The 27,923-nt window shown below is 34.8% G+C and overlaps 4 protein-coding genes across 4 annotated transcripts in view; 2 read left to right on the top strand and 2 right to left on the bottom strand.

Moving 5' to 3' along the window:
* The window catches only part of LOC136820386 (armadillo repeat-containing protein 5-like), a 28,567-nt gene extending 10,815 nt beyond the window's left edge, over positions 1-17,752 (bottom strand). Inside the window, exon 1 of the mRNA XM_067076572.1 lies at positions 17,618-17,752. The gene's annotated coding sequence lies outside the window, so the exon portion shown is untranslated. The remainder of the gene's footprint in view (positions 1-17,617) is intronic.
* Positions 2,542-4,765, bottom strand: LOC136820376 (uncharacterized). Its single transcript, XM_067076562.1, has 3 exons — positions 4,745-4,765; positions 3,835-4,581; positions 2,542-3,558 (listed from the first exon to the last, which is right to left on the bottom strand). Exons 1-3 carry the CDS (start codon positions 4,763-4,765, stop codon positions 2,542-2,544), a joined length of 1,785 nt encoding a protein of 594 aa, XP_066932663.1.
* LOC136820375 (uncharacterized) lies at positions 4,788-6,248 on the top strand. The gene has a single exon (XM_067076561.1). It carries the CDS (start codon positions 4,788-4,790, stop codon positions 6,246-6,248), a length of 1,461 nt encoding a protein of 486 aa, XP_066932662.1.
* A 222-nt stretch (positions 17,753-17,974) lies between the features above and the next one.
* Positions 17,975-27,265, top strand: LOC136820339 (small nuclear ribonucleoprotein Sm D1-like). The gene is made up of 3 exons (XM_067076530.1): positions 17,975-18,106; positions 25,746-25,822; positions 26,868-27,265. The coding sequence occupies exons 1-3, from the start codon at positions 18,093-18,095 to the stop codon at positions 27,161-27,163; spliced, it is 387 nt and encodes a 128-aa protein (XP_066932631.1). The 5' UTR covers positions 17,975-18,092; the 3' UTR covers positions 27,164-27,265.
* Positions 27,266-27,923: the final 658 nt, after the last annotated feature.

Here is a 27,923-nt window from a genome sequence, read left to right as displayed (position 1 = left end):
TGTTTTAGAGTCTGTAAAGCCTTAAAATATTCTTAATTTGTTCTCCATATTTTGGCTTTCAAAGCCCTATGTTCTTATATAATTGTACAGAAATTGGAATGTTTAGATCATAGTTACAATAATTCAAAAACAGGAACGAAACATAGAACAATTTCAGCCACCTTTTTAAAAAATATTTTTAAAATCAACTGTCAATCATTTGTATTACTCGAGCGATTAAAAAATAGAATTTCCAAAAATTTTCACTAGTTTGAGTAAGATTCCAACTTCAACTTCGACTAATTCAAACATAGTAGAAAATATGAAAAAACATATAAGAAGGTACAAAATATAGTTTATAAGTTACAGGATTATACAAACTGATGTCGACTCCAGTCTAACTTCAGCTTAAAACATCCGAAAAATTTCAAGTCAGTTCGATCCCACAATAAACCTCAATTTTATTTTGAAACTGACTTTCTATAAATTATACTAGTCAGGAAGAAAAGAGACTTCTTGATCGACATCATTCTACTTATTTATCGAGCACTATAAAAAACTGGAGAATTACTTATATAGATCATACTATAAAGCGTGTCAAGATAAATTTCATAATAATGTTTCACTTTTAGATTCTTCAAAAATCATGGAACGTTTTAAAGCTTTAAAACGTCTACAAGAAACAATGGAAGACCTCAACAAATATGGAGACAAAAAATCAATGGTTGACTACTACACATCTTACACAAACATGGAAACCAAGTACGGATTAACATGGAACAATTTCATCTTCTTTGTTAATTTCACGTTAAAAGGAAAACTAAAACAAAGTGAGAAAAACGATTTACAGATATCTTTATCGGCTGGTAGACTGTATCATTTTGAAAATCAAATCCGACCAATTATACTTCAGTTTTTCATTACACTTGCAGCAATCGGCATCATAGGAAACACATTAATCACGGTTTACTTCACACGAAAACATAAACAAAACCTCCGAAAAATGACCGCGTATCATTTCTTAATCATAATTCTCGCAATGGTAGATTGGATTTATTGTTTTAGTAGTACCTTTCTGCATTATTTTGATTGGCAGCTAACCTGGAAGATTGACTCTTTTTCTTGTAGCTATGGAATCCCATTTTTCATAGTCTCCTACCCTAATATGTCTTTCTGGTTGGTCGTTCTCATCTCGTTCGAACGCTACAAAAACATAGTTCATCCTTTTACGAAGAAGACATCAATTCAAAAGTATTCCATAATTATTATTGTTTTGCTACTAACTTGTGGCTGTTTGACTTTTATTTCTACTGAATTCTTTTTTGTCCGACACGTGCAAATCAAAGATGGCCGAAAAATGTGCAAATGGGATCCAACGCTGCGCTTAAAGTTCACACCAGCTTTATATCACGCTAACATGCAAGTATTAGGTCAGATCGCTTTTATGCCTTCACTCTTAATGATATACTATTACTGGAAGATATCAAACTATATGAAAAAAGAGCAGAAAAATTCAAGAAATGAAAACAACACTAAAAACAAAATACGGAAAAGAAACCAAAAAGCATTAAAGGTTTTACTGTGGCTGATAATCATTTTCGGTGTAACATCAATACCCTCCAGAGTATACATCTACATCGTAAGACATTTCCTCATATTCAGCTTAAACGACACGGCTTCTTTAAAAATGAATTATCAAGATTTGCTACTCATCGAGCACGTGGCTTATTTGCTTTTTCTCTTAAATAATGTGGTCAACTTTTTGGTCTATGCAGTTATGATTGCTGGCTTCCGACGGTTTTTGTTCAAATGTTTAACCTTTGGATTGTTGAATTCCTACTACAACAAGAGAAAAGGACAAAATAACTCTACACTGAAACCAACCGACTCATCAACCTCAAAATCAACGACTTTTTCCACAAGAAATCTTAAAAATCAAAACAATTAATGAAATTTAATTACAAGTAGTAAGAGGTTCTTTTGAACCTAAGGGAGACAATTTATGAAGAAGTTATTTTAGCTCATTCGTAAGAAGTAATAAGTTAGAATAATTTTTGGTGTGACGTTCTGTAAAAAATCAGTGAACTGGGATGATACAATAAAGAAGAAAACAAATTCCGAATAGGTGCATCTTCGAGAAACTCAAAATTTAAGTTATCAAAAAGAATAACACATGATGTAAAATATGGTCGATATTTCGATTCACTTGCTAAATCATTATCAAGACAGAGTAAAATGAAATTCTAAAAGCATTACTTTATGTACAAGTTCAGTAAAAATTAGAAAAATTATGAAATGCATCAAGGGAATAAAACGATTGCTGAAACAAAAGAAAGAAGGACTAGAGACGCAATAGAAGCGATATGTGTCAATGTAATAAAATATAATTAATTAAATTAAAATAATTGAAGCTCCTTGGAGGCCTTAAGTCCATGATTCAAGGTAGGCTTCTTTTGTTTAATACAAAAGGCTTCTCTAAATTCTAATGTATATGTATCACCAGTATCAATTACTTTGGTGTTGTCTCTGATTAAATTTAATTTGAATTCATCACCATCGACATCATTTAAAAAGGAGGTTATTGATACCAAATAAGTGTTCACATTCCAGGCAATTATCAACGTGCGACTTGATTGATGATTCGTCACGTGTCGCATGTTCCTTTGTTCTCTGGGAGAGGGTACGTTTGGTCAAACCGATGTAAGATGCGGTACAACCGGGGCAGGCGAATTCATAAATAACGTACGACTTGCTAAGAATTTTTATCTTATCTTTCATATTTGTGAAGAAAGAGAGTTTAGTCACTGAATATTTTGTTACAAAATTTACCCTTTCTTTGGTACAACGACTAAGTTTTCGCCAACATTGCTTTACAAGTTGATCACCAACGTCACCAGCATAATGAACATTAAAGTATACCTTTTTTCTTTTGTCATCATCGGTATTGGGTTTGTCTTTAGGATTAGACAGGACACGTTTAATCATTGCATTGATGACGGATTTTGGATATTTGTTCCAGGAAGCGAATTTCTTTATCATCTCGAGTTCAGGATGAAGCTTGTTCTTTGAGCAGAGTTTCTTTGCCCTCGTGATCAGAGATCGCATCCATGCAGTTTTCCATTTCCAGGGTACGAAAGAGTGTGCTGGTTGGTACTGACCAGTGTGTGTGTCTTTACGAAAGATAGCTATTCCATCGGGACAGATTTCGAGATCGAGAAAATGAGGTACTTGATTTTCAAAGAGGTCGACAGTGAATTGAAGATTTTTATCAAACTTGTTGAACTTTTCAAGAATGGATTCTATATCAGAACGTTTCACTAAGAGTAATGTATCATCGACGTACCTTGCATAAAACTTAATTGTTCCTTTATTGATGAGTTTAGAGACGACTCGTTTTTCCAGTTCGGTCATGATAATATTTGCTAAGACGGGACCAAGTGATGCACCCATGCTGACTCCATCAGTTTGCTCATAGATCTGATTGTTGTACAGGAAAGCAGTCTTTTGGCATGTATCTAAGATAAGCTTTTTTAGTGTAGATTTCTTGAGGGTGGTTTTGATTAGTTTTGTTTGTAAACTCTATCAAGAATAATGTTAACTGTTCGTTTTAGTGGCACATTGGTAAATAGCGAAACAACATCAAATGAGATGAGGGCGTAGTCATCATTCTTTAGGAGGTCACGTGGTAAGTTGTTAATCCGATCAGCTGCATCGAAAGTGTCTTTTAGGGCAAATTCGTTTTGGGTTAAAGGATGAAGTAGATTTGTAATATACTTTCCAACGCCAAAGTGAGTAGAGCCAGTGGTGTCAATAATGGGTCGAAATGGAGGGTACATGATCGAAATTCTTATGTACTTTCGGTAGGCCATGAGCTCGGGCAATTTTTGCGTTTTCAGGACGGATTTCTTTGTGTACTTCAGGAGTAATTTCACCACGATTGAGAAGTTTGCAGAGATACGATTGTAAGGTGTTGAGGCGGGTATTAGTTGGATCATCATTGCGTTTTTTGAATTTCTTTGTGTCGGAAAATATCGGAGATAATGAGTCATAATAATCAGCAATGTCAATGATGACGACACCATTTCCTTTGTCAGGTTTCAAGATGGCGGTAGTTTCTCGGAGTTTACGAATTATCTTCAATTTCTTGGAATCTTTGAAGATTTGTTGATTTTCTAGGTCGAGTAGATTGTACGCTAGAGCTCTCAAACAGTTTTTTGCACGTAGTTGACTGTGGTAGTCGTTTTTAAGGAGTTCGTGTCTGTTGAGTTGATCCCAAACATTTTCAACCGAAGGGATGATGTCTTTTTCTTGTAGATTCATTGCAAGGCCGTAATTGAGACCATATTGGATGACTTCGTATTCTTCATTCGATAGTGTGTGTGATGATAAGTTCCAGATTGTATTGTTAGGATTTTCCATGAGTCCGTTTTCATAATTATAGTTTTGGATGAGACGATCATATTTCCGGAGATGTCGATCTGATACTTGTTTTTCGAACTTCGACATGACAAAATTGATACTGTAGATAATGCATTTACGTTTCATCCAGGTAGATTTTGATACAAGTTCATCCGTGCAATCTTTCTGCTCCTTCTTGAGTACCTTCAAACGTTTATGTTTGGCAGAAATTTCATTAAATAGAAGCTTACGGTAAAATTTTGAACGATTTCATGTCAATATCTTTCAACTGTTTCAGTTTTGTAAAGTTTGGCGTGATGTTTGTGTCGCGACATTTACATAAAAAGTAAATTGTATCAAAATCTACCTGGATGAAACGTAAATGCATTATCTACAGTATCAATTTTGTCATGTCGAAGTTCGAAAAACAAGTATCAGATCGACATCTCCGGAAATATGATCGTCTCATCCAAAACTATAATTATGAAAACGGACTCATGGAAAATCCTAACAATACAATCTGGAACTTATCATCACACACACTATCGAATGAAGAATACGAAGTCATCCAATATGGTCTCAATTACGGCCTTGCAATGAATCTACAAGAAAAAGACATCATCCCTTCGGTTGAAAATGTTTGGGATCAACTCAACAGACACGAACTCCTTAAAAACGACTACCACAGTCAACTACGTGCAAAAAACTGTTTGAGAGCTCTAGCGTACAATCTACTCGACCTAGAAAATCAACAAATCTTCAAAGATTCCAAGAAATTGAAGATAATTCGTAAACTCCGAGAAACTACCGCCATCTTGAAACCTGACAAAGGAAATGGTGTCGTCATCATTGACATTGCTGATTATTATGACTCATTATCTCCGATATTTTCCGACACAAAGAAATTCAAAAAACGCAATGATGATCCAACTAATACCCGCCTCAACACCTTACAATCGTATCTCTGCAAACTTCTCAATCGTGGTGAAATTACTCCTGAAGTACACAAAGAAATCCGTCCTGAAAACGCAAAAATTGCCCGAGCTCATGGCCTACCGAAAGTACATAAGAATTTCGATCATGTACCTCCATTTCGACCCATTATTGACACCACTGGCTCTACTCACTTTGGCGTTGGAAAGTATATTACAAATCTACTTCATCCTTTAACCCAAAACGAATTTGCCCTAAAAGACACTTTCGATGCAGCTGATTGGATTAACAACTTACCACGTGACCTCCTAAAGAATGATGACTACGCCCTCATCTCATTTGATGTTGTTTCGCTATTTACCAATGTGCCACTAAAACGAACAGTTAACATTATTCTTGATAGAGTTTACAAACAAAAACTAATCAAAACCACCCTCAAGAAATCTACACTAAAAAAGCTTATCTTAGATACATGCCAAAAGACTGCTTTCCTGTACAACAATCAGATCTATGAGCAAACTGATGGAGTCAGCATGGGTGCATCACTTGGTCCCGTCTTAGCAAATATTATCATGACCGAACTGGAAAAACGAGTCGTCTCTAAACTCATCAATAAAGGAACAATTAAGTTTTATGCAAGGTACGTCGATGATACATTACTCTTAGTGAAACGTTCTGATATAGAATCCATTCTTGAAAAGTTCAACAAGTTTGATAAAAATCTTCAATTCACTGTCGACCTCTTTGAAAATCAAGTACCTCATTTTCTCGATCTCGAAATCTGTCCCGATGGAATAGCTATCTTTCGTAAAGACCACACACACTGGTCAGTACCAACCAGCACACTCTTTCGTACCCTGGAAATGGAAAACTGCATGGATGCGATCTCTGATCACGAGGGCAAAGAAACTCTGCTCAAAGAACAAGCTTCATCCTGAACTCGAGATGATAAAGAAATTCGCTTCCTGGAACAAATATCCAAAATCCGTCATCAATGCAATGATTAAACGTGTCCTGTCTAATCCTAAAGACAAACCCAATACCGATGATGACAAAAGAAAAAAGGTATACTTTAATGTTCATTATGCTGGTGACGTTGGTGATCAACTTGTAAAGCAATGTTGGCGAAAACTTAGTCGTTGTACCAAAGAAAGGGTAAATTTTGTAACAAAATATTCAGTGACTAAACTCTCTTTCTTCACAAAATATGAAAGATAAGATAAAAAGTCTTAGCAAGTCGTACGTTATTATGAATTCGCCTGCCCCGGTTGTACCGCATCTTACATCGGTTTGACCAAACGTACCCTCTCCCAGAGAACAAAGGAACATGCGACACGTGACGAATCATCAATCAAGTCGCACGTTGATAATTGCCTGGAATGTGAACACTTATTTGGTATCAATAACCTCCTTTTAAATGATGTCGATGGTGATGAATTCAAATTAAATTTAATCAGAGACAACACCAAAGTAATTGATACTGGTGATACATATACATTAGAATTTAGAGAAGCCTTTTGTATTAAACAAAAGAAGCCTACCTTGAATCATGGACTTAAGGCCTCCAAGGAGCTTCAATTATTTTAATTTAATTAATTATATTTTATTACATTGACACATATCGCTTCTATTGCGTCTCTAGTCCTTCTTTCTTTTGTTTCAGCAATCGTTTTATTCCCTTGATGCATTTCATAATTTTTCTAATTTTTACTGAACTTGTACATAAAGTAATGCTTTTAGAATTTCATTTTACTCTGTCTTGATAATGATTTAGCAAGTGAATCGAAATATCGACCATATTTTACATCATGTGTTATTCTTTTTGATAACTTAAATTTTGAGTTTCTCGAAGATGCACCTATTCGGAATTTGTTTTCTTCTTTATTTAATCAATGTTTCGGCTGGAAAAGGATTCTGGGATGATACAATTTACAATAAATTTTTACTTATTTGAACTTCTATTACTCGAATCTTTTTATAATTCGAACTTGTTTACAGCCTCCATCAAGAAAAAACCTTCTCAAAATAATTTCTATAATTTGAGTCTCTATGTAAATCGAAAAAAATAAGATTCCCCGTCTGAGTTCGAATTAGCGAGACTTAACTGTAACTACTGATAGTAAGATGTCCTTTTATTAGGAACCATGTTAACTATTTACTGGGTGTTTGCCGAAATTTTATCAGATCAATTGGAGTGAATTGTAAGTTTTTAACGTTTTAACGATAGGTAAATTCGAGAACATAAAGCATGCACACCCGTATCAACTAAATGGAGAGCAACTTGAACATGTCTTCACAGAAAAAGATCTCGGTGTTTTGATAGACTCAGAACTTTCATTTGAAGAACATATCGCTAAGCAAGTAAACAAAGCTAATTCTATGTTGGGATTGCTCAAGAGAGGTTTTCAAGACCCTAGTCCTCACTAGGGTCGAATGCGAAAAAATTCGAATGCTTTTGTAAGGAGTTCCTGAGTTCCGGCAGGTTGCCAGCGTTAGGGTAGATCGTCAAATGGCAAAGTCCAAAAATTCAAAGTGTAATATTTTTTTGTGAAAATTTAATCTATTGTAAGACATTTTGCGCAATTTTTAACCTCCTAGGTCAAAAATCCAGCATTCCCCAGGGGGGTCTTTGATTCGCACTATAGCGAAAAATGAGTAACAAGCTAGATGCTGAATGGACCTACCTGATGATGAAAGTTAGATAGCAATGCGAGGAGAGAAATGAAAAAAAATCAGTCAGAAAATATAGCGTTTAGCGAAAATGCATAACGCAATAAATTCATCATTGATTGTTGATGGGGGGAGAGGGAAGGGTTGTAGGGAAAAAATAAATAGAAAGTTCTGGTCGCAAAAATCAGTTTTATTGACAATTGAATCATGCTTGATGGTGAGCATTGTTATCGATAATGTTTTTGTGTAAAAAACATAGAAATGAATATAAGGAAAAAATCCAATGAAAATCTGCAAACACGGCGATTTCCGGCATTTTCAACCGGAAAAAATTTGTTCTCAAAAATCGAACTCGGCCATGTTTTGGGCAATGTTAATACGCATCTTTGTGCAAAGAATCAGAAAAAACCAATGATAAAATCTTGAGAAAATGCCGAAAAAACAGTTTTTCCGGCATATTTCCGGCATTTTCGGCCGGAAAAAAATGTTTTTTGAAAATCGGGCTTCGTCACATTTTAGGTATTGTCATTTTGCATCATTGTGCAAAAAATCAGAAAAAATTATGAGTCAACATTGAGTAAAGCTATATTTTCTTATTTGGTTAAAGGGAATTTCCCCAAAATACGAAAATCCGTTTTTGAAGGCGAATAAGAATTTTCCAGGAAAAACCACTTCAGCCATTCTTTAGAGAATCTAGTCCTCCGTCTTTGTACAAAAAATCAGAAAAACCTAATGACAGGATTTTGCACAAAGTCCAAAAAACCCTATTTTTAAGCAGTTTTTGGCCCAAATTTGCCCAAATATATTTTTTTTCGAAAATCGGGCTCCGTCACATTTTATGCATTGCCATTATGCATCATTGTGCAAAAAATCCGAAAAAAATAATGAGTCAACATTGACAAAAGCTATATTTTCTTATTTGGTTAAAGGGAATTTCCCCAAAATACAAAAATCCGTTTTTTAAGGCGAATAAGAATTTTCCGGGAAAAACCACTTCAGCTCCATAATGGCGCTCTAGAAATTGAGTTTTTATGCTAAATGCCAATATTTCAAGCTAAAACTTGGTTTTCTTGGGCTAAAATCTCAAAAATGATTTCAAATGATGTCCTGAAATTTTTTGGTGTTGAAAGTATTCTGGAAATACTCTTGGAGAACCGAAATGGTTTGGGTCAGAAATTTGCCCAAGTCTGCCATTATAGTATTGCATTTCCAACTAAAACGCAATATTTAGAGTTTAAAGTCTAATTTTCTTGGGCTAAAATCTCAGAAGTGATTTCAAATGGTGTCCTGAACCCGTCCTGAAATTTTTTGGTGTTGAAAGTATTCTGGAAATACTCTGGGAAAAACAAAATGGTTTGGGTCAGAAATTTGCCAAAGTCCGCCATTATGGAATTGCATTTCCCACTAAAACGCAATATTTAGAGCTAAACTCTAATTTGTCAGGCTAAAATCTCAGAAGTGGTTTCAAATAGGGTCCTGAAATCTTTTGGTGTTGAAAGTATTCTGGAAATACTCTGGGAAAACCAAAATGGTTTGGGTCAGAAATTTGCCAAAGTCTGCCATTATGGAATTGTATTTTATTCTAAAACACAATATTTTGAGTAAGCTTGAGTGTTCTTCCTAAAGAAATAAAATTCATGATGGCAGACTTTGGCATATATATGTCCATTGTGAACCACTGTGATTTTCCTTGAGTGCAGGGCTGCAAATAAATATTTTTAGTCAATCGGACATCATGTCGGGAGTGAGATGAAATTCTGTCAGTCAAACTTTAAATCCTGTCGGTCATTCAGTCTATAAGTTTTCTAAAATTATACAGTCTTGAAAGTTATGGAGAAAGAGAGTAGGTAAAAGTGACCTTGGAACACCTAAAGTTACAAAGAGAAAGAGAGCGATGCGATAAAAGTGAACTTAGAAAGACCCTTGAAAGTTACAACGATAACGAGTTGATAAAAGTGAGCTTAGAGACACTCTTGAAAGTTACGAAGAAAGCAAGTCGATAAAAAGTGAAATTATAAACACCCTTGAAAGTTTACGAAGATAGCAAGTCGATAAAAAGTGAAGTTAGAAACACTGATGAAAGTTACAAAGAAAGAAAGTCGATAAAAAGTAAAACAAGACGACTTAAAGTCGAAAATTTCGCCTAGAATTTAAACTACATAGGAAAAACAAGAAGTACAGATTGAAGCCAATTTGAAATCTACTTTACATCGAGCCTTGATGAAACAATTTTACAAGAACAACGAGGCTTAAAATCGCTAAAAAAAGAGACCAATTTAAGAACAACTGTTGTTTAATTTTTAAGAACTAATAAACAAAGGTAGTATCACCGTCTATCAAAAGTTATTTATTTGATTCTTATAAAGCAAATGCTTATATAAGAAAAATGAATATGCTCATATTGTGCACCATCTCTTGTTTATTTTGTAAGAGCTAATTACCGAAAGGTATATCACCGTCTATCGAGAGTTATTGATTTGATTCTTATAAAGTAAATGCTTATAACAAAAATAAGTAAGCTCATATTGTGCGCCATCCCTTGTTTACTTTGTAAGAACTAATTACCGAAAGGTATATTACCGTCTATAAAGAGTTATTGATTTGATTCTTATAAAGTAAATGCTTATAAGAAAAATAAATGAGCTCATATTGTGCGCCGTTCCTTGTTTACTTTGGAACAACTAATTACCGAAAGCTATATCACCGTCTATCAAGAGTTATTGATTTGATTCTTATAAAGTAAATGCTTATAAGAAAAATAAATATGCTCATATTGTGCGCCACACTTTGTTTACTTTGTAAGAACTAATTACCGAAAGGTATATCACCGTCTATCAAGAGTTATTGATTTGATTCTTATAAAGTATATGCTTATAAGAAAATAAAGAAAAAATCAAAACTGTGGAGCTAAAGACACAAAGATATATGACGTAATCCAAAGAAAACCCGCGAAAATCGTCCGTGGTTATACGAGCGTGTAATTTGTAAATTAAATTTAGTGAGTTCGTCCACGGTATCAAGCACTTTCGTTTTCTAATTTTTTTTTCGATGACACCGCCGCCGCTGCCGCCGCAGAAAGGCTATCGTAATACTTTCGCTAAGCGAAATTAATACTAGGTCACAGTTTGCTTCAGAGCAAACTGGTGCGACCGCTGTTTTACAGAGCAATTAACACTTTCTTCAGCAGTCAACAGAACAACATTCATCACAAATCATGTATGATGCTTCATAAAAAATGAAAAACAGCACATGTAAAATGCAATAACTAACAATGTCGAAAATACTTGCAGAGGACCGAGAGAAGTTATAATTCAAAATTACTCCAGGAGTACATCTTAAAACAAAGACTACCTCTGAAATCAAAACGCTTGCATCTTAGCTAACACGCTGAACTTTATAAGCCACCGTACCATCCACCCATACCTCTCTAGGCCACCGTACACGCGAGATATCTCTTAGATATTTGCGTGGTTATCTCCCTAATATTCAGCCACCAAAAATGAAAATTAAAGATGGTAACTCAAGCTGCACGATTTCACTTTCGATTTCAACTTTCAACCTCCCAGACTCCGTAAACAAAAACACGACGGTAAAAAACCGCCTTCAGGCGGTCGAAAAACGCATGAAATCAAAGTAAACTTTAGAAACACTCTTGAAAGCTAAAAGAAAGTAAAAGAGTAGTAATAGACACAAAGAGACAGGGGTGTGAAAGATTTGTTTTCAACTCAAATTAATGTTTTTTTTTCATTCGGATATCATGATCGACACAAATGATTTTCAGTCGGTCAAATGGCTTTTTCAGTCGGACATTGACCGATGACCGACGCTTATTTGCACCCCTGTGAGTGTTCCCAGAATACTTTCAAAAGACTTCAGGACCAAAAGATTTCAGGACCCTATTTGAAACCATTTATGAGTACTTATGAGATTTTAGCCTGAGAAAATTATAGACTTTATCTCTAAATATCACGTTTTAGTAGGAAATGCAGTACCATATTGGCGGACTTAGGCAAATTTCTAACCCAAAGCATTTTGGTTCTCCCAAAGTATATCCAGAATACTTTCAACACCAAAAAATTTCATTACTGAAAATGTCAAGTGTGTATCTTAAAAAGTTTAAAAGTTGTGGGTCCTCAAAGATGCTGCTTTCATGCATTTTGCTACCCAGAATCGGAGAAAATCAGCCTTTTTAGCTTGAAATTGAAACATTGAGCGATTTCGCTGGGGTTATTTTGTCTTTTTATGTTGAATATTAGTACAAGACACCATTTAGAAACCATTTTGACCCTTTACTGGGCTTTCATAGTCTTAAAATGGGCAAAAAATGCCATTTTTACTCATTTTTCGCTATAGTGCGAATCAAAGACCCCCCTGGGAAATGCTGGATTTTTGACCTAGGAGGTTGAAAATTGCGCAAAATGTCTTACAATAGATTAAATTTTCACAAAAAAATACTACACTTTGAATTTTTTGACATCATGCTAAAAATGGTAGTTGACGATCTACCCTACGAAGCGTGTATTTTACAGAACAATCTGCGAAGTACCAAATACTCATGGGAATGAATTCTTTCTGTTACTAGTCTCTTTTATTTGACCAACCAAACCAAATCACGAACAAATTTCAGTTAAAGTTTACATTCTGGACCTTAAAATACTAACCAGACAGATGGCCGAGACAGAATTTTCCAAATCATCTTCAATTATCAACATCTACCTCTTGTCAAAATTTCAAGTTCATAGTACTTGTTAACCTTGAGATTTAAAAGTGGGCCTGAAGCTCCCCCCCCCAAGATGTTTCCCCTAATAAAAAAAACAGGAAGATTCCATAAGAATGTTAAGAAGTATCACGTAATTCAAAACAATCAGAATTACTTTTGATGTTACATTACTAGCCGTGTACAAATAGGAAGGAAAAGATTTACATGGACTTTAAACAGAGGAGATAAATGATACAGAGGGATGTGTAAATAAGCTTCCGAAGATACACTGCAACCATTCAACAGGGTGTCTACGGAAGTTTTTTCACCATTTTTAAGGTTTACAAGGTTTTTTTTGGCAAAATTTTACTCTTTTTTCAAGGTTTTGTGGACCATATATTGGTTTGTTTCAAGGTTTTTCAGAACTAAAATTGACTTAAATAGTAGGAAGTGAAAGTGTTGACAAGGTGCTACCAGTATTTGGTGAAGAAACAATGACTGCGAGCGAAGCGAGCAAGAAAATATTTTGAGCTTTAGCATAGACCAAAACTTCAGTGAGGACCCAGGCCAAAACAACACAACTGTACTGTCACAATCATGCATTTTCAAGGTTTTCAAGGAATTCTTTCAGATTACATTTATTTTCAAGGTTTTTAAGGTTGCTTAGTCCAATTTCAAGGTTTTCAAGGTCCCGTAGACACCCTGTTCAAATAGAGGATGTTTGTCACAATCTTTTCTAATATGGATTTATAATAGGGGGTGGGGTATTCGACTTATGAAGACTATTCTGTACCATTTTGTATCGGCTATGAGAATGGACTTACATTAGCCGAACATCATTGTTTATTTTTTATCAGTTTTGTAACTTGACAGGGGTTTGTTCAACATTGGCTGTTCCCAACCAGACTTAGCCAATTCCAAATCTCAATCACAATTGGGCCGTAGAATTTTTTGGCCGATCCTGGTTAAGCTTGAATGTGCTGCAAATTGCTTGCAGGGACAATGATATTTCATAGTAGGCATCCCTGGTTCCGGGGGGTTAGGTATTCTCAGATTTCTAAACAATAGGCAGGGTTCGGATTGATGAGAATAAGATTCAGGCGAGGATAACCCTATGCGCCAACCATACTATTTATCTAGAAATTATAGCCCAAAAGTTGTTACATACAGAACATTTAAAGTATGGGTATTTTAAAGATTATGAGCAGCAATTAAGACTTGAATCTCTGGTCTTTAAATATATTCGATTCATTAGATCAAAAGTTATCCTCATTTGAATAGAAATGTTACTTTCAGAAAGTGCTCGAAAAATCGACCTATCAAATTTTTATATTAAAATTGGCAATCGCAATAGACTTTACATGATGAAAAGCATTTTTCAGTAGTGAAACACATAAATTTTCAACCTGAATGGCCGAAGGGGTTTAAAATCATCAAAATTACTTTAGGCAAAAACTTTTTTATTTATTGGTTTACGGGCCCGCCGATGTTATTTTTGCTTAAATCAAATAAAAATAAAATAGAGATTTCAAAAACCTTTATTTATTTTTTCTCCTCCGACATGCAAAAAAGAGGAAAGAAATAAAAAAACTTTACTTTAAACAGAAAAGAAGACTTTTCTTTAAACAGAAAAGAAGAGAATGAGAGAGAGGGTTTAGATATCGTAATGATATAACACAGCTGTGATGATACTTTTGATCCTTCCCCCAATGCCAGGGAACTTCCCCATTATTTTAATGGAATTTCCCCAATGGATTTTCTTCCCATTTCCTTTTTTTTTCATTTCTTTCTTTTTTTATAATCTCTTTTATTTAAAATCCTTTCTCTGATTTTACTGTTGAAATTTGAGAGTAGGTATAAAAAGATGAAAGATGAAAGATGAAAGGCTAATTAAATTGTTTAACTGAAAACCATTGTTAAAATGAAAGTAGAGAACAAATAATAAACCATTTCTGCTATATTCTTTTTTAAAAGTCTCTTTCTTTTTCCTATAAAATTGCTATTATAAGGATTGTTCTTTGTACTGTTTTGAACAGATCAGATTTTTTTTTCAAGAGAAATTTTTTTCTGCACGTGTGAGAGTTTTGTCTTTTGTCTTCATTTAAAATCGATAGGAAATTTCATAAAATTTTATTTTTTTATTTCCTCCGATTTTAGATTCTAAAAAAGAAAATAAAAAAAAATAAAAAGGTCAATTTTATTTTTATTTTTTTTCCATCCTCCTCTCCAAAATTTTACCTCAAAAAGCCCGTAAACCAGAAAATAAAAAAGTAGTTGCCTTAAATTACTTTTACCGACATTTTCTTCAGATTTTTGGTTTTAGATTGGATAAAGTCTATGTAAGCAGGGGGGTCCAAAAATGACTTTTTTTGGAAACATTTATGTTTAACCATCTTTCTAAAATTAATTTTTCATGCTGATTCCGAATTTGAAATCCGTTTTTCCATATCTCCTACCCCTGGGCGGCCGAGACCCTTTTTTCGGAAAACCGCCCAAAACCGCCAAAAGCAATTTTTTCCATTTTGAATAGCGTTCTAGTGATGTGATATCTTTTTTAAATCCGTTCTTCATGCTGATTCCGAATTTGAAATTCATTTTCTCATAGCCTTCACCCTTGGCCTGGTAAAGGAGGCTGTTTTTTTACTAAAATCTTTGAAACCAAGGAAAATTGATAATTTGAAAATGTTTCCCTTTGAATGAACTTTGAATGAAAAGATTAATGGTATAAACTACTTGTTTTAGAGTAACCCCCTGGTTGGATCTTTGTATTCTTGCCCTATAAATATAATGAAACGTCCATTCTACGGTAATTGCTGTCACGTGACTTTTTTCTACCGCTTGATACAAATCGCGCATTTTAATTGGATATTGGAAATTTCTTTGTCACGTGACAAGAAGTTCCGACCTCACATTTAAAAAAAATAAAATAGCGGAAGGACGTTTTTTCTATTTATATGGATTATGAATTCAGTTGATTTAAAGGTTTTAATTATTTCATGCCATGTGTACACTAACAAAATATTCTACAATGTTTGGGGAACTCAAATATCCAAAAGTATTTCTATTTTTCATGGAAAAATGAGTTATAAAGGCAATTTCTTTGCTTAAGGGGACCCGTCCATATTCATTTGACAACGCATAACGTCAAATTGACGTTATCCTCTGAATCCTCTCCCCACCCCCCACAGATAACATCAAGCGATGTATACCAAAAGTTGTCGCCATTTTTCCATCAAAGTTTTCGTGTCTCAAAGTCCGTACTTGTGGCGGGATACAATAAATTTGAGACGTTTGTAACGATATGATTGACAGGTTCAAACTATTGAATTGAGAAATAAATAATGACAAGGATTGACTATATGAAATTTTGAAAATTGAAATTATAAAATACTTAAACTGACGCAAATGAAAACTGAGAAAAATGTGATTGAACAAACAGAAAATGAGCAAAATGAGACGCACACAGAAAAAATGACACATGAATTCGCAAGAAAATAGCACACTGAGAATTCAACAGAAAATGAAATATTGATAAAACCATGTGTCATTGAGTCTATAAATAAAGTTTTACAAAGTGTTTTTGATAAATATGATAAATGATAAAGAAATAAAATCTTACCAAGTTACTGTAGCCCAAATAAATATCCCTGCATGAGCTTGGAAATTGAAAGTTGAAATTTAATTGAAATTTTATTGAAGTTGAAATTTTGTTGTATGAGAACCCATCTCTTCCTCACTTCTCTCTCATAGAGAATGCTAAAAAACTTGTGAACTGGATTTATGAACCTCTCAAATACCCAAGAGACTTCATAATGACGTAATCTATTTATAATGAAATTAGTAATTAACTAGAGTATAAATTTTTTATTGCACGATTTTTATATGACAATTAAATAAAAACAATTAAAACGAAATAACTTTTTCATTCATTGGAATGATTGCGTTACAGTTCTTGGTTGTACCCGTGTGTGTATGTGTTCTTTTAACTAATGACCTTTATTTAAAAAGAAATTAAAAGCTCCACTTGGCGCTAGGTTCATGTCGTGCTTTAGACGTACCACCTTCTTTGCCCACTTGTGTGATGTGGTTCGCTCGATCGCGCAAACAATGAAAATATGATGTAATGATATCATAGCGCGAACCAATGGGATTAGGGGAGCCGTCCATATTCATTTGACAACGCAAAACGTCAAATTGATGTTATGAGGGGTGGGGGGTTTTCAAAAGTTAGGTTTGACGTTATAAGAAATCAAAAGTATACCTTTTTTTTTAAATCGCAAATATTTGTAAGCACCAACCATACTATACTTTATAAGCTGTCGAAGATATATTCGTGTATGAATTACCTGAAAATTTGCTGCTCGCATAATCCCATTGGTTCGCGCTATGACATCATTACATCATATTTTCATTGTTTGCGCGATTGAGCGAACCACATCGTAATAATTCCAGCTCGAGGTGAATGACTCCATAGTCCATCGATTTTTAGCTTTCATTTGGCTAAATTTGCTTTCGCTCGCTTACGCTCGAGTCAATTTATTAATCATGTTGGCGCATGCGCCTCTTTTCCCATCTTGCATCCTTATTGAAAAATTGAATCTTGGTACAAAAGAAATTTTGCTTGCTGTACGGAAAATTATCTTTGGCGCGAGATTTCTTGGAATCCACATACTGGATTGTCTAGGCAAAAAATGGTAAAAAAAGACACAAACGTAATTTTTTATGAGTGTGGTTATAATTTTTTTGATTGCGATCGCGCACAGGAAGTCGCCAAATGTTCCTAACTGATCAGATGAGCCTACTTTTGTTTCTTCTGATATAATAGTTTGAAAATTTGGCTGACTAGAGCTATAAACTAACTGTATATTTTCATAATCTGACCACATGAATAAAATCTGAAACATCAAAACTGAGAAGAAATAAGAAAGCTCAGCTTACTGAAATTGGGTGGGTCTTTATCTGCTGCTGTACATCAAAAAATATGAAGTAGGTACTCGTACAGTCGTACTGTAAGGTGCGGTAAGGTTGGTGCGTCGTGCCGTGCTGTACCCGCTCTGTCTATTTGTCTACTCCTCTTCACTTTCGTTTTCAAGAAATTCGGAAGTTATTTTCTTTTCCATGGTTGAACTATGACTATGACTTTCTTCCGTAGAATTGTTGTAGAATGAATGACCACGACTAACCCGATTTTCTGAAAATCTTCCGAAAATATGCCGTTTCGGGTTGTTTTTAATGAAATAAAAACTAAACCGGATTCGACGGAAAATGAAAGCGTTTCGAAAAATGAACGCTCATTTCGCGGGAAGAATCGACGTTGTGCGAACGCTTTTAATGGCGATTTAATGTTTGGACCTCTACTCTTTGCTGGAGTGGAAATTATCTTTGAATATCTTAACCTTGGGTTATATTCACCATGAAACTAGTAAAGTAAGATGGATTTCAAGTTTTATTCTTTATATTTCTTCAAATATTTTTAAACAAACCTTCTTCGTTTCACATTCAAACGATTACTAAACATTTTGATTCATCATATATATCAATGTACTACCGTGAGATTGGGTAACTTGCATCAGTGGAGGCTAACATGCATAGCCCTCAAATGAATGACCTGGCTGGTCATTAAAATACAACTATGCAGCTCCGCTCGCAGCTCTACTCTATCATTTTTGTTTTGATTTAACTTTGTATTTTAATGACCAGCCAGGTCATTTATTTGAGGGCTATTCAGACGATCTCAATCAAACGGAATCAACAATCGAACCAGTAGAACCAAATCGAACGCAATCGACCGATTGAAATTCAATTGTCGAACGCAATCGAATTTCAATATCGAATATTATCGCAATTCTCAGATTCGATTGATATTCGATTGCGTTCGATTGATGTTCAATTGTGTTCGATTGTCGATTCATTGACCCCCGGATTGTTCGTCGCATAATTTCTACGGGAAATCGAAAATAATTTCATTCGGCTTGTGATGTTTGAGAGCTTGGATGTTGGAAAGCTGCAAGAATAAAGCCAGACGATCTCAATAGAACGGATGGTCGATGGTCGAACAACAATCGAACCAATCGAATATTACCCAGAATTTTGATGTTCGATTGAGATTCGATTGCGTTTGATTTGGTTCGACTGGTTCGATCGTTGATTGCGTTCGATTTGGTTCGAATGGTTCGATCGTTGATTCCGTTAGATTGAGATCGTCTTGGGCTATGCATGTTAGCCTCCACGCAAGTTACCTCACGGTAGTTAGACAGGCAGCTGACGACATTTAAAATCTGGATGACTTTTGGACAAACACTGAGTTGGTTTTTCTTGTTCCCATGTATCTGATGATACTAAAAATTTTACTAGGCGTCCAAAAATTTATTTAACGGACACATTCAGTAGTGATTTAGTAAAAATTTAGATTTCAAAAGTTATGATGACTTAAATTTGACATGTGATTTTCTTCAATCAGGAACCTTTAACCCCCTGAAAATGTCAAATTTCAACGTCATCAAAACGAAAAACAATTTATACCATTTGAAAGCTCGTCAAAAACTATACAGAAGACATTTAAACGGGTATATTCGATTTCTCAACCTAACTCGAGAAAATTGAGATCGTAATTCCTTTTAAAATAAGGCACTTTTTCAAAAATGACGTCATAGAAGAGCCATAGACCTTCATAACTTTTCATATTCAAATTTTTACTTATTGAGACTGATGTGATTTAAAATCTACATCAGAAAACGCTTCAAATAGTATATAAAACTATGAAATTTTGCAACATCAATTTTTTCACTTTTGCTTGTAACGTCATCAATTAATAAATTATTCTCCGACACGTCCGGTAAAGATTTTTAAACACGCTGAGTAAATTTTTCTGACTCTCTAAACTATAACTCCCTATATATAAACGCATTTAAAGGATTTCAAAATAAGGCGAGACCAATTTAATCTGTTGTTCTACGGACAGATCGTTAGAAAAATATGGGTCGGTCGGTCAGTAAAATAAGAATAACTAGCCGGTACCCGGCTTCTCTTCAAAGTTTGACTCTATCCCTCCCATATTTTGAAAAAGATTTTTGTGGCAAAAATGATCAGTAAGCAGGAAGGGCGTCATTTCCAAATTATATAATATAAAATAACTTCGTCATAACTTTTCAAATTCAACAATGACTTAGATTTACAGCAAAATAATTATCGACATGCATGTTTAAAGGTCCCTTTTTACGAAGAAAGAACTCTAGTTTTTACCGCCTTTTGAATGTATTTTTAATGTTGCTGTTGTTCTAACAAACTTATGTTTTCTTATGTTTTATTTTAAATTTGTTCTTTTCTTTAACAGATTCTGTTTAAAAGATTTTCTTTTGTTTTGAAAAGAATTCGAATGTCTCAAATCAAATAGGGTCGTTAATTACATTCGAAAACATAAAACTAAACAAGAAAGAAAAAAAAGAAAAAGTCTAATCTATCAATCAAAATAAACTTATCGAACAACTCAAAGTCTTTATAAAACGGCGCGAATCTGATTTAACACATTTGTGGAGCAAGAAGCAAAAGTCATATTTTAAAAGAACAAAACATTGCTCGCGAAAATGAAAGTGACACACAAAAAACAAACCAACAAAAAACAAACACACATACAGACTACGGCTATTAATATATAGATTTTTCATTTATCAGGGTTGGTAATAGCCTGGGTATCCAGACTCAAAATTTTAGAAAAAAAAACTCTTACCTCAACATAGAAAGATTCTAAAATTTTAGAGTCTGGTGCAACTAAAAAAGTCTGATACAGTTTGTTTGATACTGTATGTGAGTGAACCCTTGTTGACAGACTATCAAAACTTTGGAAACCCAGGCAGACACACATAATTAACTTTCCATAAAATCTCTTTTACAAACTCAATAAACTTTCAAAACTACTTTAAACTACATCAAAACATCAGCCACATTTATAAAGGCTCCTTTCCAGCGGCCATTTTGTTTAGAAATGAACCTGTGTTTTCATTTTCATTTGTTTTCATTTGTTTTCATTTTCATCTGTAGACTAGTTACTTGGACCAGATCGTAAACCAGAGACAAGATTATAAAAAACTAGACGGTAAAATAGTTTACCGTCTGGATATCCAGGCTAGGTTGGTAAAGTACCAAAAATGTTTTCCAAAAAATATATGGATCAAAAATTCACTTTTTTTATCTTCGATGAGGCGAACCCTAAAAATATTTTTGTTTCCGGTCCACCGGGTGACGAAAAAAACACTCACCCGGCCGGCCGCAAAAAATTTTTTTTTGCTAAATTTCGATCCCAAAACTCGATTTTTTTAAAGCACTTGTAGAAGTTAAAATGATGGTCTTCTTTACCTTAACTCTGTAAAGGCTCCAAACTGTGATTATGAAGTGAACTTTTTTGAGAAAAAAGTAGAGTGAGAGAAACATTTCCCCAATTTTTTAAATCCTCACTTTATGAATGCTTCTTTTTATTTTACTCACAAGTCAGCATGATTCCTTTTATAAAAACAAAGCTGTTTACTTACTGAAAAGACCCCACTTTGTGAATGTTTCTATTTATTTTACTCACAAATCAGCATGATTCTTTTATAAAAACCAAGTTGTATAGTGTATAAAAAACATTCTTAAAAGTTGAGTTGCAAGCAAGAATTAACAAAAACAATGCAGGGTTTAGTTTGAGATGAATAAAATTTCATTTCTATAACAATGATCAGGATAAAACCTTCATTCCAAGTGACTTCTAGGCGTGTATTTTACAATAGAATATAAAATATCACGTGCGATAAATCACACGCCGTACGAAAAAAATGCGGCTGGGAGGCGACGAAATAAATTTTCACCCGGCCGGTGGACCGGAAACAAAAATGTTTTTCGGGTTCGCCTGAAGATCATAATAAAATCTTAGTGTATGGAATGCTTGATTTTCGAAATTTTTCAATTTCTTGAATTAATTTTCAGCTTTATTCAAATTAATTCTTACAAATAAGTAGTGTGTAAAATATATTGTGGTGGAAATTCAATATTATAATTTTTTTGATTTTAACAAAAATAGGGTCGGTCGGGCCCGTAGAACAACAAATTAAATTGGTCTCGCCTAAGTACTCAATATTTGTCCCTCAATTTTCACTTATTTCACCTTTTTTTTTTGCCTGTCTAAGTGTATAATGTATAAGATTTACGAAGCATTCTAGGCAAGCCTCTAAATTCGTAAAATGCAAACAAAAAAAGTTCAAGACGCCATGCACTTGCGGGTGAATTGCGGCAAATCTGTACCGTGGTTTTATAAACAAGGCAAACTGTATTCAAATTACCATAGAATTGGATGTGTTAAGGTATAAGAGCTTAAGTTTTTGTGGATTTGGTACTGTGACAGAAAGTATCAGTCAGGACTAAGTCACTTTTTGATCATAGGGTCAGTCCCCCCTGCTGGTTGGGGGGGGGGGTTACACCCTAAATTTTTCCCAAAACAGGAGGGTGCTGGAAGTACACCACTTTTTTGGGGGGACCTATGTACCGTGAAGTCAGGTAACTTGCATCAGTGGAGGCTAACATGCATAATAGCCCTCAAATGAATGACCTGTCTGGTCCTTAAAATACAAAATTAAATCAAAACAAAAATGGTAGAGTAGAGCTGCGAGCGAAGCTGCGTAGTTCATTTGTTTTGAAATTTTTCTGCTTTGATTGGTTAGTCATTTGAGGGCTATGCATGTTAGCCTCCACTGATGCAAGTTAGCCGACTTCACGGTACTTGGGGGTGGTAGCTAAAATCTCATCAGGTAACGTGGGGTCTAAAATAATTCAGCTTAATAGTTGGCTTTAATTACTCAAATTAAAGCTCATAATTCTGAAAAATTTTCGTCTGCGGCGCAATATTTTTATAGAAAGTGTTGTGCAATATATTTATCTTAAACTTAGAACTGAATGCAATTTACATTGGAAAACCCTTTTTTACTGGATCAATTTTTTGAAAGTGTCTAGGGTCAAAAGTCCTGGGGGCTAACAAAAAATTCATAGATCTTTGGGGGGGGGGACTTAAAACTCAAGGGGAACCTAATTTTTGCGTGGTACCTAAACCCAGGCTGACACTATGTTGATATTTTGTTTCTTCTTTGAAATACTAGCAAAAATCATTTCGCTTTCTCTCTAAGATATTTCACCATATATTTGTTAGCTATTTTTGTCCAAAATCCTTGGGGGATAGGCATTACGGTTAGGGGGCCATAGTGTGCACTCCCCCCAGAATAGTGGGGGGGCTTTTGCTGATTTGGGTCGAAATTTATCAGGTGGGATTTAGGTTTTCCAGGTTTTAGGTGGGAGAAACAAGTTAAGGTGGGAGTTAATTTCTTTAGGGGGACTTTGGGTGTTTTGGAAAAAGTTAAAGTAAAATTTTATTTAATTAATTTTAGATAGATAGAGCTGCTTTTATTTTGCATAAGCTGAGAGCCTTAATATATCTGCTTTTTAAATGTATATAATAGACATATAATATATCATATGTAATATATTGCATCTTCATATTACGGTAAAGAAATTTTGTTTTGTTCCTCGAATTAGTATTTTTTTTTGTTTTTAGCTGGGATCTGGGAGTTTGGGCTGAAGGTGGGAATTTTAGGATAAGGTGGGACCTGAATTTTCAGGTGGGACCTGGAACCCCCTTGCACACTATGGGCGGGGATGCCAAGAAGGGGTATCACACCCCTTTCCGCACTATGCTAAAATAGAGATATTGGACAGTCTAAAGCTAATCATGACATTTGAACTTAGAAATTTTGCCTGATTTTGCTGTAAAGCGCAAATTAATGTCAAAGTAGAATTTCTGAATGAGTCTAAATAAAAGTTTTTGAATAGGATTCTACTGTTAAAACCATTTAGCTAATCTGCTTATATTTAAGATGAATATTTACCAAACCAGGGGGGGGGGTGTACCAGAAGGTGGCATGTATCCTGGGGTGGGTGGGTCAGGGGGGGTCAGTGTACTAGAAGGCGGCATGTATGTGTACTACAAGGTATTTTTCAAAACTTGACACCCACCCACCCCTGAAGTACACCATACTACATGGAAAAATCCCAAAACCACCCCATACCAGGCCATTTTTTATGCCCCTCTGGAAATCACTATAATTTTGGTAAAAACAGCCTTTTTAGTGGAAAAACACTAGAAAAAGTGCCCTTTTTGGTCACTAACGGACGCTGCCCTGCCTTTCTAAAATATGGCCTGCATACCCCCTATTTATTACCGGCTACTACCTGGAAAAATCCGGAAAATAGAGAAACTTTTTTCCAAAAATCGGGAAATCAGGAAAACTTTTTTTCGGGAAATCGCGAAATTGGGAAAACTTTTTAAAAATCGGAAAAACAGGAAAAATTTTCTCAAAAATCCAAAATGCGTGAGCAATCAAATTTTTCAAAAATTACGTGAGACCAGAGGAATGTAAAGAGATGGAAAAACACCTTCTTGAAAACAAAGGAAAAACGGCTCGTCATATACCAGGTCTCTTGCCCTTAAGGGAGTTTTATATCGAGTAAATAGGTTTCTTTTGTTGTCGCTATAAAAAATCTGCATAATTAGCGTGTTGTGTTGTGACGAAATTCTTTTGTTTCAAGCCTGATTATGCGCAAACTTTTAGGGCTTATATTTTGGATACACCTCTCCTATAAGAAAAGGTACCTATATCTTCTTGCTCAGAATTTCCTAGCGATTCTACTGATATAACCGCATCATGACCGCCACCATAATATGGAAAGCTAGAGCTCGAGAAAAATTATAACTTCATCTTGATTTTACTCGACTTCTGACAGTTTTACAAGAACCAATTTTAATATCATTGCGTTAAGAATTTCTTTTGCTATACATTGGTAAAAATATTGCTCCTTATTCTTATAAATTGAAATAGTAATCGGCAAAAAAGGAAAAACTAATTTATTTTTATCGCCAAATCATGTAGAAACCATCCGATTTGTATGGCGAGCCGTCTTTTCTGGACTTTCATTTAATGACCTAATCAACGTTTTACAATAGAATTTTCAATAGAAGTGATCGTTGAACTTTGAGTAATCAGAAAAGCTGTTTTTCCATCTCTTTACATTCCTCTGGTGAGACCATGTGGAAATGCATGAGTCTCACACCCAATGCATGAGAGTTGGCACCTCTAATGTACGAATGTTGAATATTTGAATTCAAATGTTCGAATTCAAATGTTAGAATGTTTACATTGACTCAATAAACCTTCATTTCAGTGGGATCTGGTAGGATTTCAATTCATTCCAAGAAGTTTGGAAGAATGATTTTGGACAAACTTGGCTTGATCAATTTATAATAGAACCAGATAGAACAACTTTACATTTCTATTTTAGCAGATAATTTCTGAACCTTTTTGTTTCCACACTGTTAAAATCAATTTTGGACCCAACACCCCTTTTTTGGTACATAGGTAGTAAAAATCAAAATCGATTTTGGACCCAACACCCCATTTATAGTACACAGGTAGTATATGACAAATTTTTTTCTCAAACACCCACCCACCCCAAGGATACATGCCACCTTCTGGTACACTGACTCCCCCCGTGTTTAAGGAAAAAATTTGTCTATCTTCAAAACTGCTTGAGATGTCAAGGTGAAATTTTCAGGGTCTTATTTTCTTGTGTAGTAGATCATTTGGTGCAAATAGACCTTATCGGAGTTTTTTATTTTTCTAAAAAAGCGAGCATTGTGGGATTGTTTCGAGTGTATTACAATAGAATTCCCTCGAGGAATTCCTAAGAGATTTCTATTGTAATACACTCGAAGCAATCCCACAATGCATCGCTTTTTTAGAAAAATAAAAAACTCCGATAAGGTCTATTTCAGCAAAATCCAAGAGGGTGAGGTATCCTGAGGTATCACACCCTGAAGACTTTTAGAAACATATGTTATTATTATTGTTATTATTACACCTGCATTTAGTTGAATGACTCACTGTTCTCTTTGAGAAAATGTTGAAACATCAATTTTCAGATCATCATTCTCCTAGAAGCTGCTAGAAGAGCCAAAATAGGACTAATGCTTCAAATTTTTCTTTGTCTGCAGGTTTTTGATGAAGTTGAGTCACGAGACTGTGACAGTGGAGTTGAAGAATGGAACAGTTTGTCATGGAACAATTACTGGTAAGTTGTTTTCTGAAAACATTTTCAATGATGCCCTGTGGTAAACTTAGATCAACTAGAATCAGAAAGTGTCTACGTAGGCTGATCTAGAAAAGATATGGACTTGAAACTTGGCAGAAATGTTCTCTACCACAAAAGGAGTTCATAGAAAAAAATTTGGGTTGATGACGTCATCATAAAGGTGATGACGTCATGATGACAGTTTTAACATACTAATAAAATGAACGTTTAAAATCCATGAAGAAAATGAGTACATTTTTTCAAAAAACAATGACGTCATTTGTGATGACGTCATCAGTTTTTGAAAATTTTTGAAATATTTTTTGAAAATTTATTATTGATACCTAAAACCTGTCAAAATTTGAAGCCAGTTGTATGCCTAGATCAAAAGTTATGCTAAATCTAATATTTTGGGATTTTACAGGGTTTTAGATAAGCCTGCACAAAAAAGTCATAAAACCTGATCTGATTGGTGTATAATTGCAAAATTTGGTATACATGCTGCTAATAGGATTATATTACAAGTCAGAAACTTTCACAGTGTTAAATTTTTTTTTGAATATAGAGCTTTCTTTGTTTTCTCGAAAATCACTCGTCATGCGTTTTAGATGGGAGATAAGTGGCCTCGATTCTCACCCAAGAGCTTCCTCTCTAGCCCCTTCAGGGTTTCAACTCAATGGTCTGTCTGTGTTCATTTCCCTGCATTTCCTAAACTTTTTGGCAGCCTGTATTAATAAGAAAGTGTTGGATTTGATTCGAAGCTTGCAGATTTTTTGAGAAACCTTGTCTCTTTTATCAACAAATTATTTGTTTTGGGCCTGGGAAGAGTTAAGTTATTGCTTCAACGAGGCGTTTCAATAGTAGGAAAAGTCCCATTGCGGAGCTCCTGTTTGAATAAAGAGCTGTAAGGTTCAATATTCTATTGGTTTCAGATCGAGTTTACATAAGTTCTTTATCCAAATTTTAGGATCACCTTTTTGCTGGTTGAGTGTGTTTTCTATATGAATCTTTTGATTTGCATTTTATTTTCTTCTCTTATGCCCAGGAGTCGATATGAGCATGAACACACATTTAAAAGCGGTCAAGATGACATTGAAAGGTAAAGACCCTGTCCAGTTAGAAACACTCAGTATCCGTGGAAACAACATCCGTTATTTTATCTTACCGGAAAGTTTACCACTCGATACTTTGCTCGTGGATGATGAACCAAAAAGACGTGGCGGAGACCGTGGTACGCGCGGGCGTGGACGTGGCCGAGGTGGACCTTCAAGAGGCCGTGCTCGTGGTGGTGGCGGCCCAGGACGTGGTAGAGGACGCGGTGGTCCAGGAGGAAGGCGTTAATCCAATGGTAGAACTTATTTCAGGGAAATTTTGTATGTTTTTATTTGATCTTTTGTTTTGTAAATATCTGCTTTTCTGCGAAAGACATTTTTTAAACTGAAATTTTGCTATTACACCGTCTTTTTCTTAACCTTCCTCGAAGGTCTTTTGAATTAACCTCTGTTCGATCGTTCGTCTGTTACCAGCTTTTATCGGGATCGGCATATCAGATTTTTCTGATGTTTTGCATAGTGGTGTAAAATGACCGTACCCGAAAAAATTATAAAAATACTAGTCCCTTTTTATGTTTCATCTTTATTTTATTTAGTATTTTCAACACTTTCTCTCCTTGAGGCAGATCTCTGATCTTCACTTTATATATTTACGATAACCTGCCTTTGACAATTGCAGAAATGCCTTTTAAATAAACCCACCGGACTTAACTACATGTTTTTTTTATAAGCATACAAAAATACGAAAACAGGCTCAGAGATGCTTAGGTCGATAGCAAGGCTGAAAAATGCTTGAGGAGATGCTTAAATCTAAAGCATAAATTTAGGGAAATACTGAAAATCCGTAAAATTCCAGCCAAAAAAAGTCAAAATCAGGAAAAAAACATTTTTCGTAGGCTCAAGTAATGCTTTCCATATGCTTAATTTTTCCCCATATCTGAGCCTAGATATGCTTATAAGTGCAATGCTTATAAAAAACAAAACATGTAGATATTATTAAGCACCCCTCGCGAGCCAGGGCCGATAAACGATTCTGCGACTTAAAGAGG

Source organism: Clytia hemisphaerica, unplaced genomic scaffold (genome assembly GCF_902728285.1).
Source record: "Clytia hemisphaerica strain Z4C2 unplaced genomic scaffold, Clytia hemisphaerica genome assembly, whole genome shotgun sequence".
NCBI lineage: Eukaryota > Metazoa > Cnidaria > Hydrozoa > Leptothecata > Clytiidae > Clytia > Clytia hemisphaerica.
The sequence above is the reverse complement of the archived record's forward strand: the minus strand, read 5'-3'. Positions and strand labels throughout refer to the sequence as shown.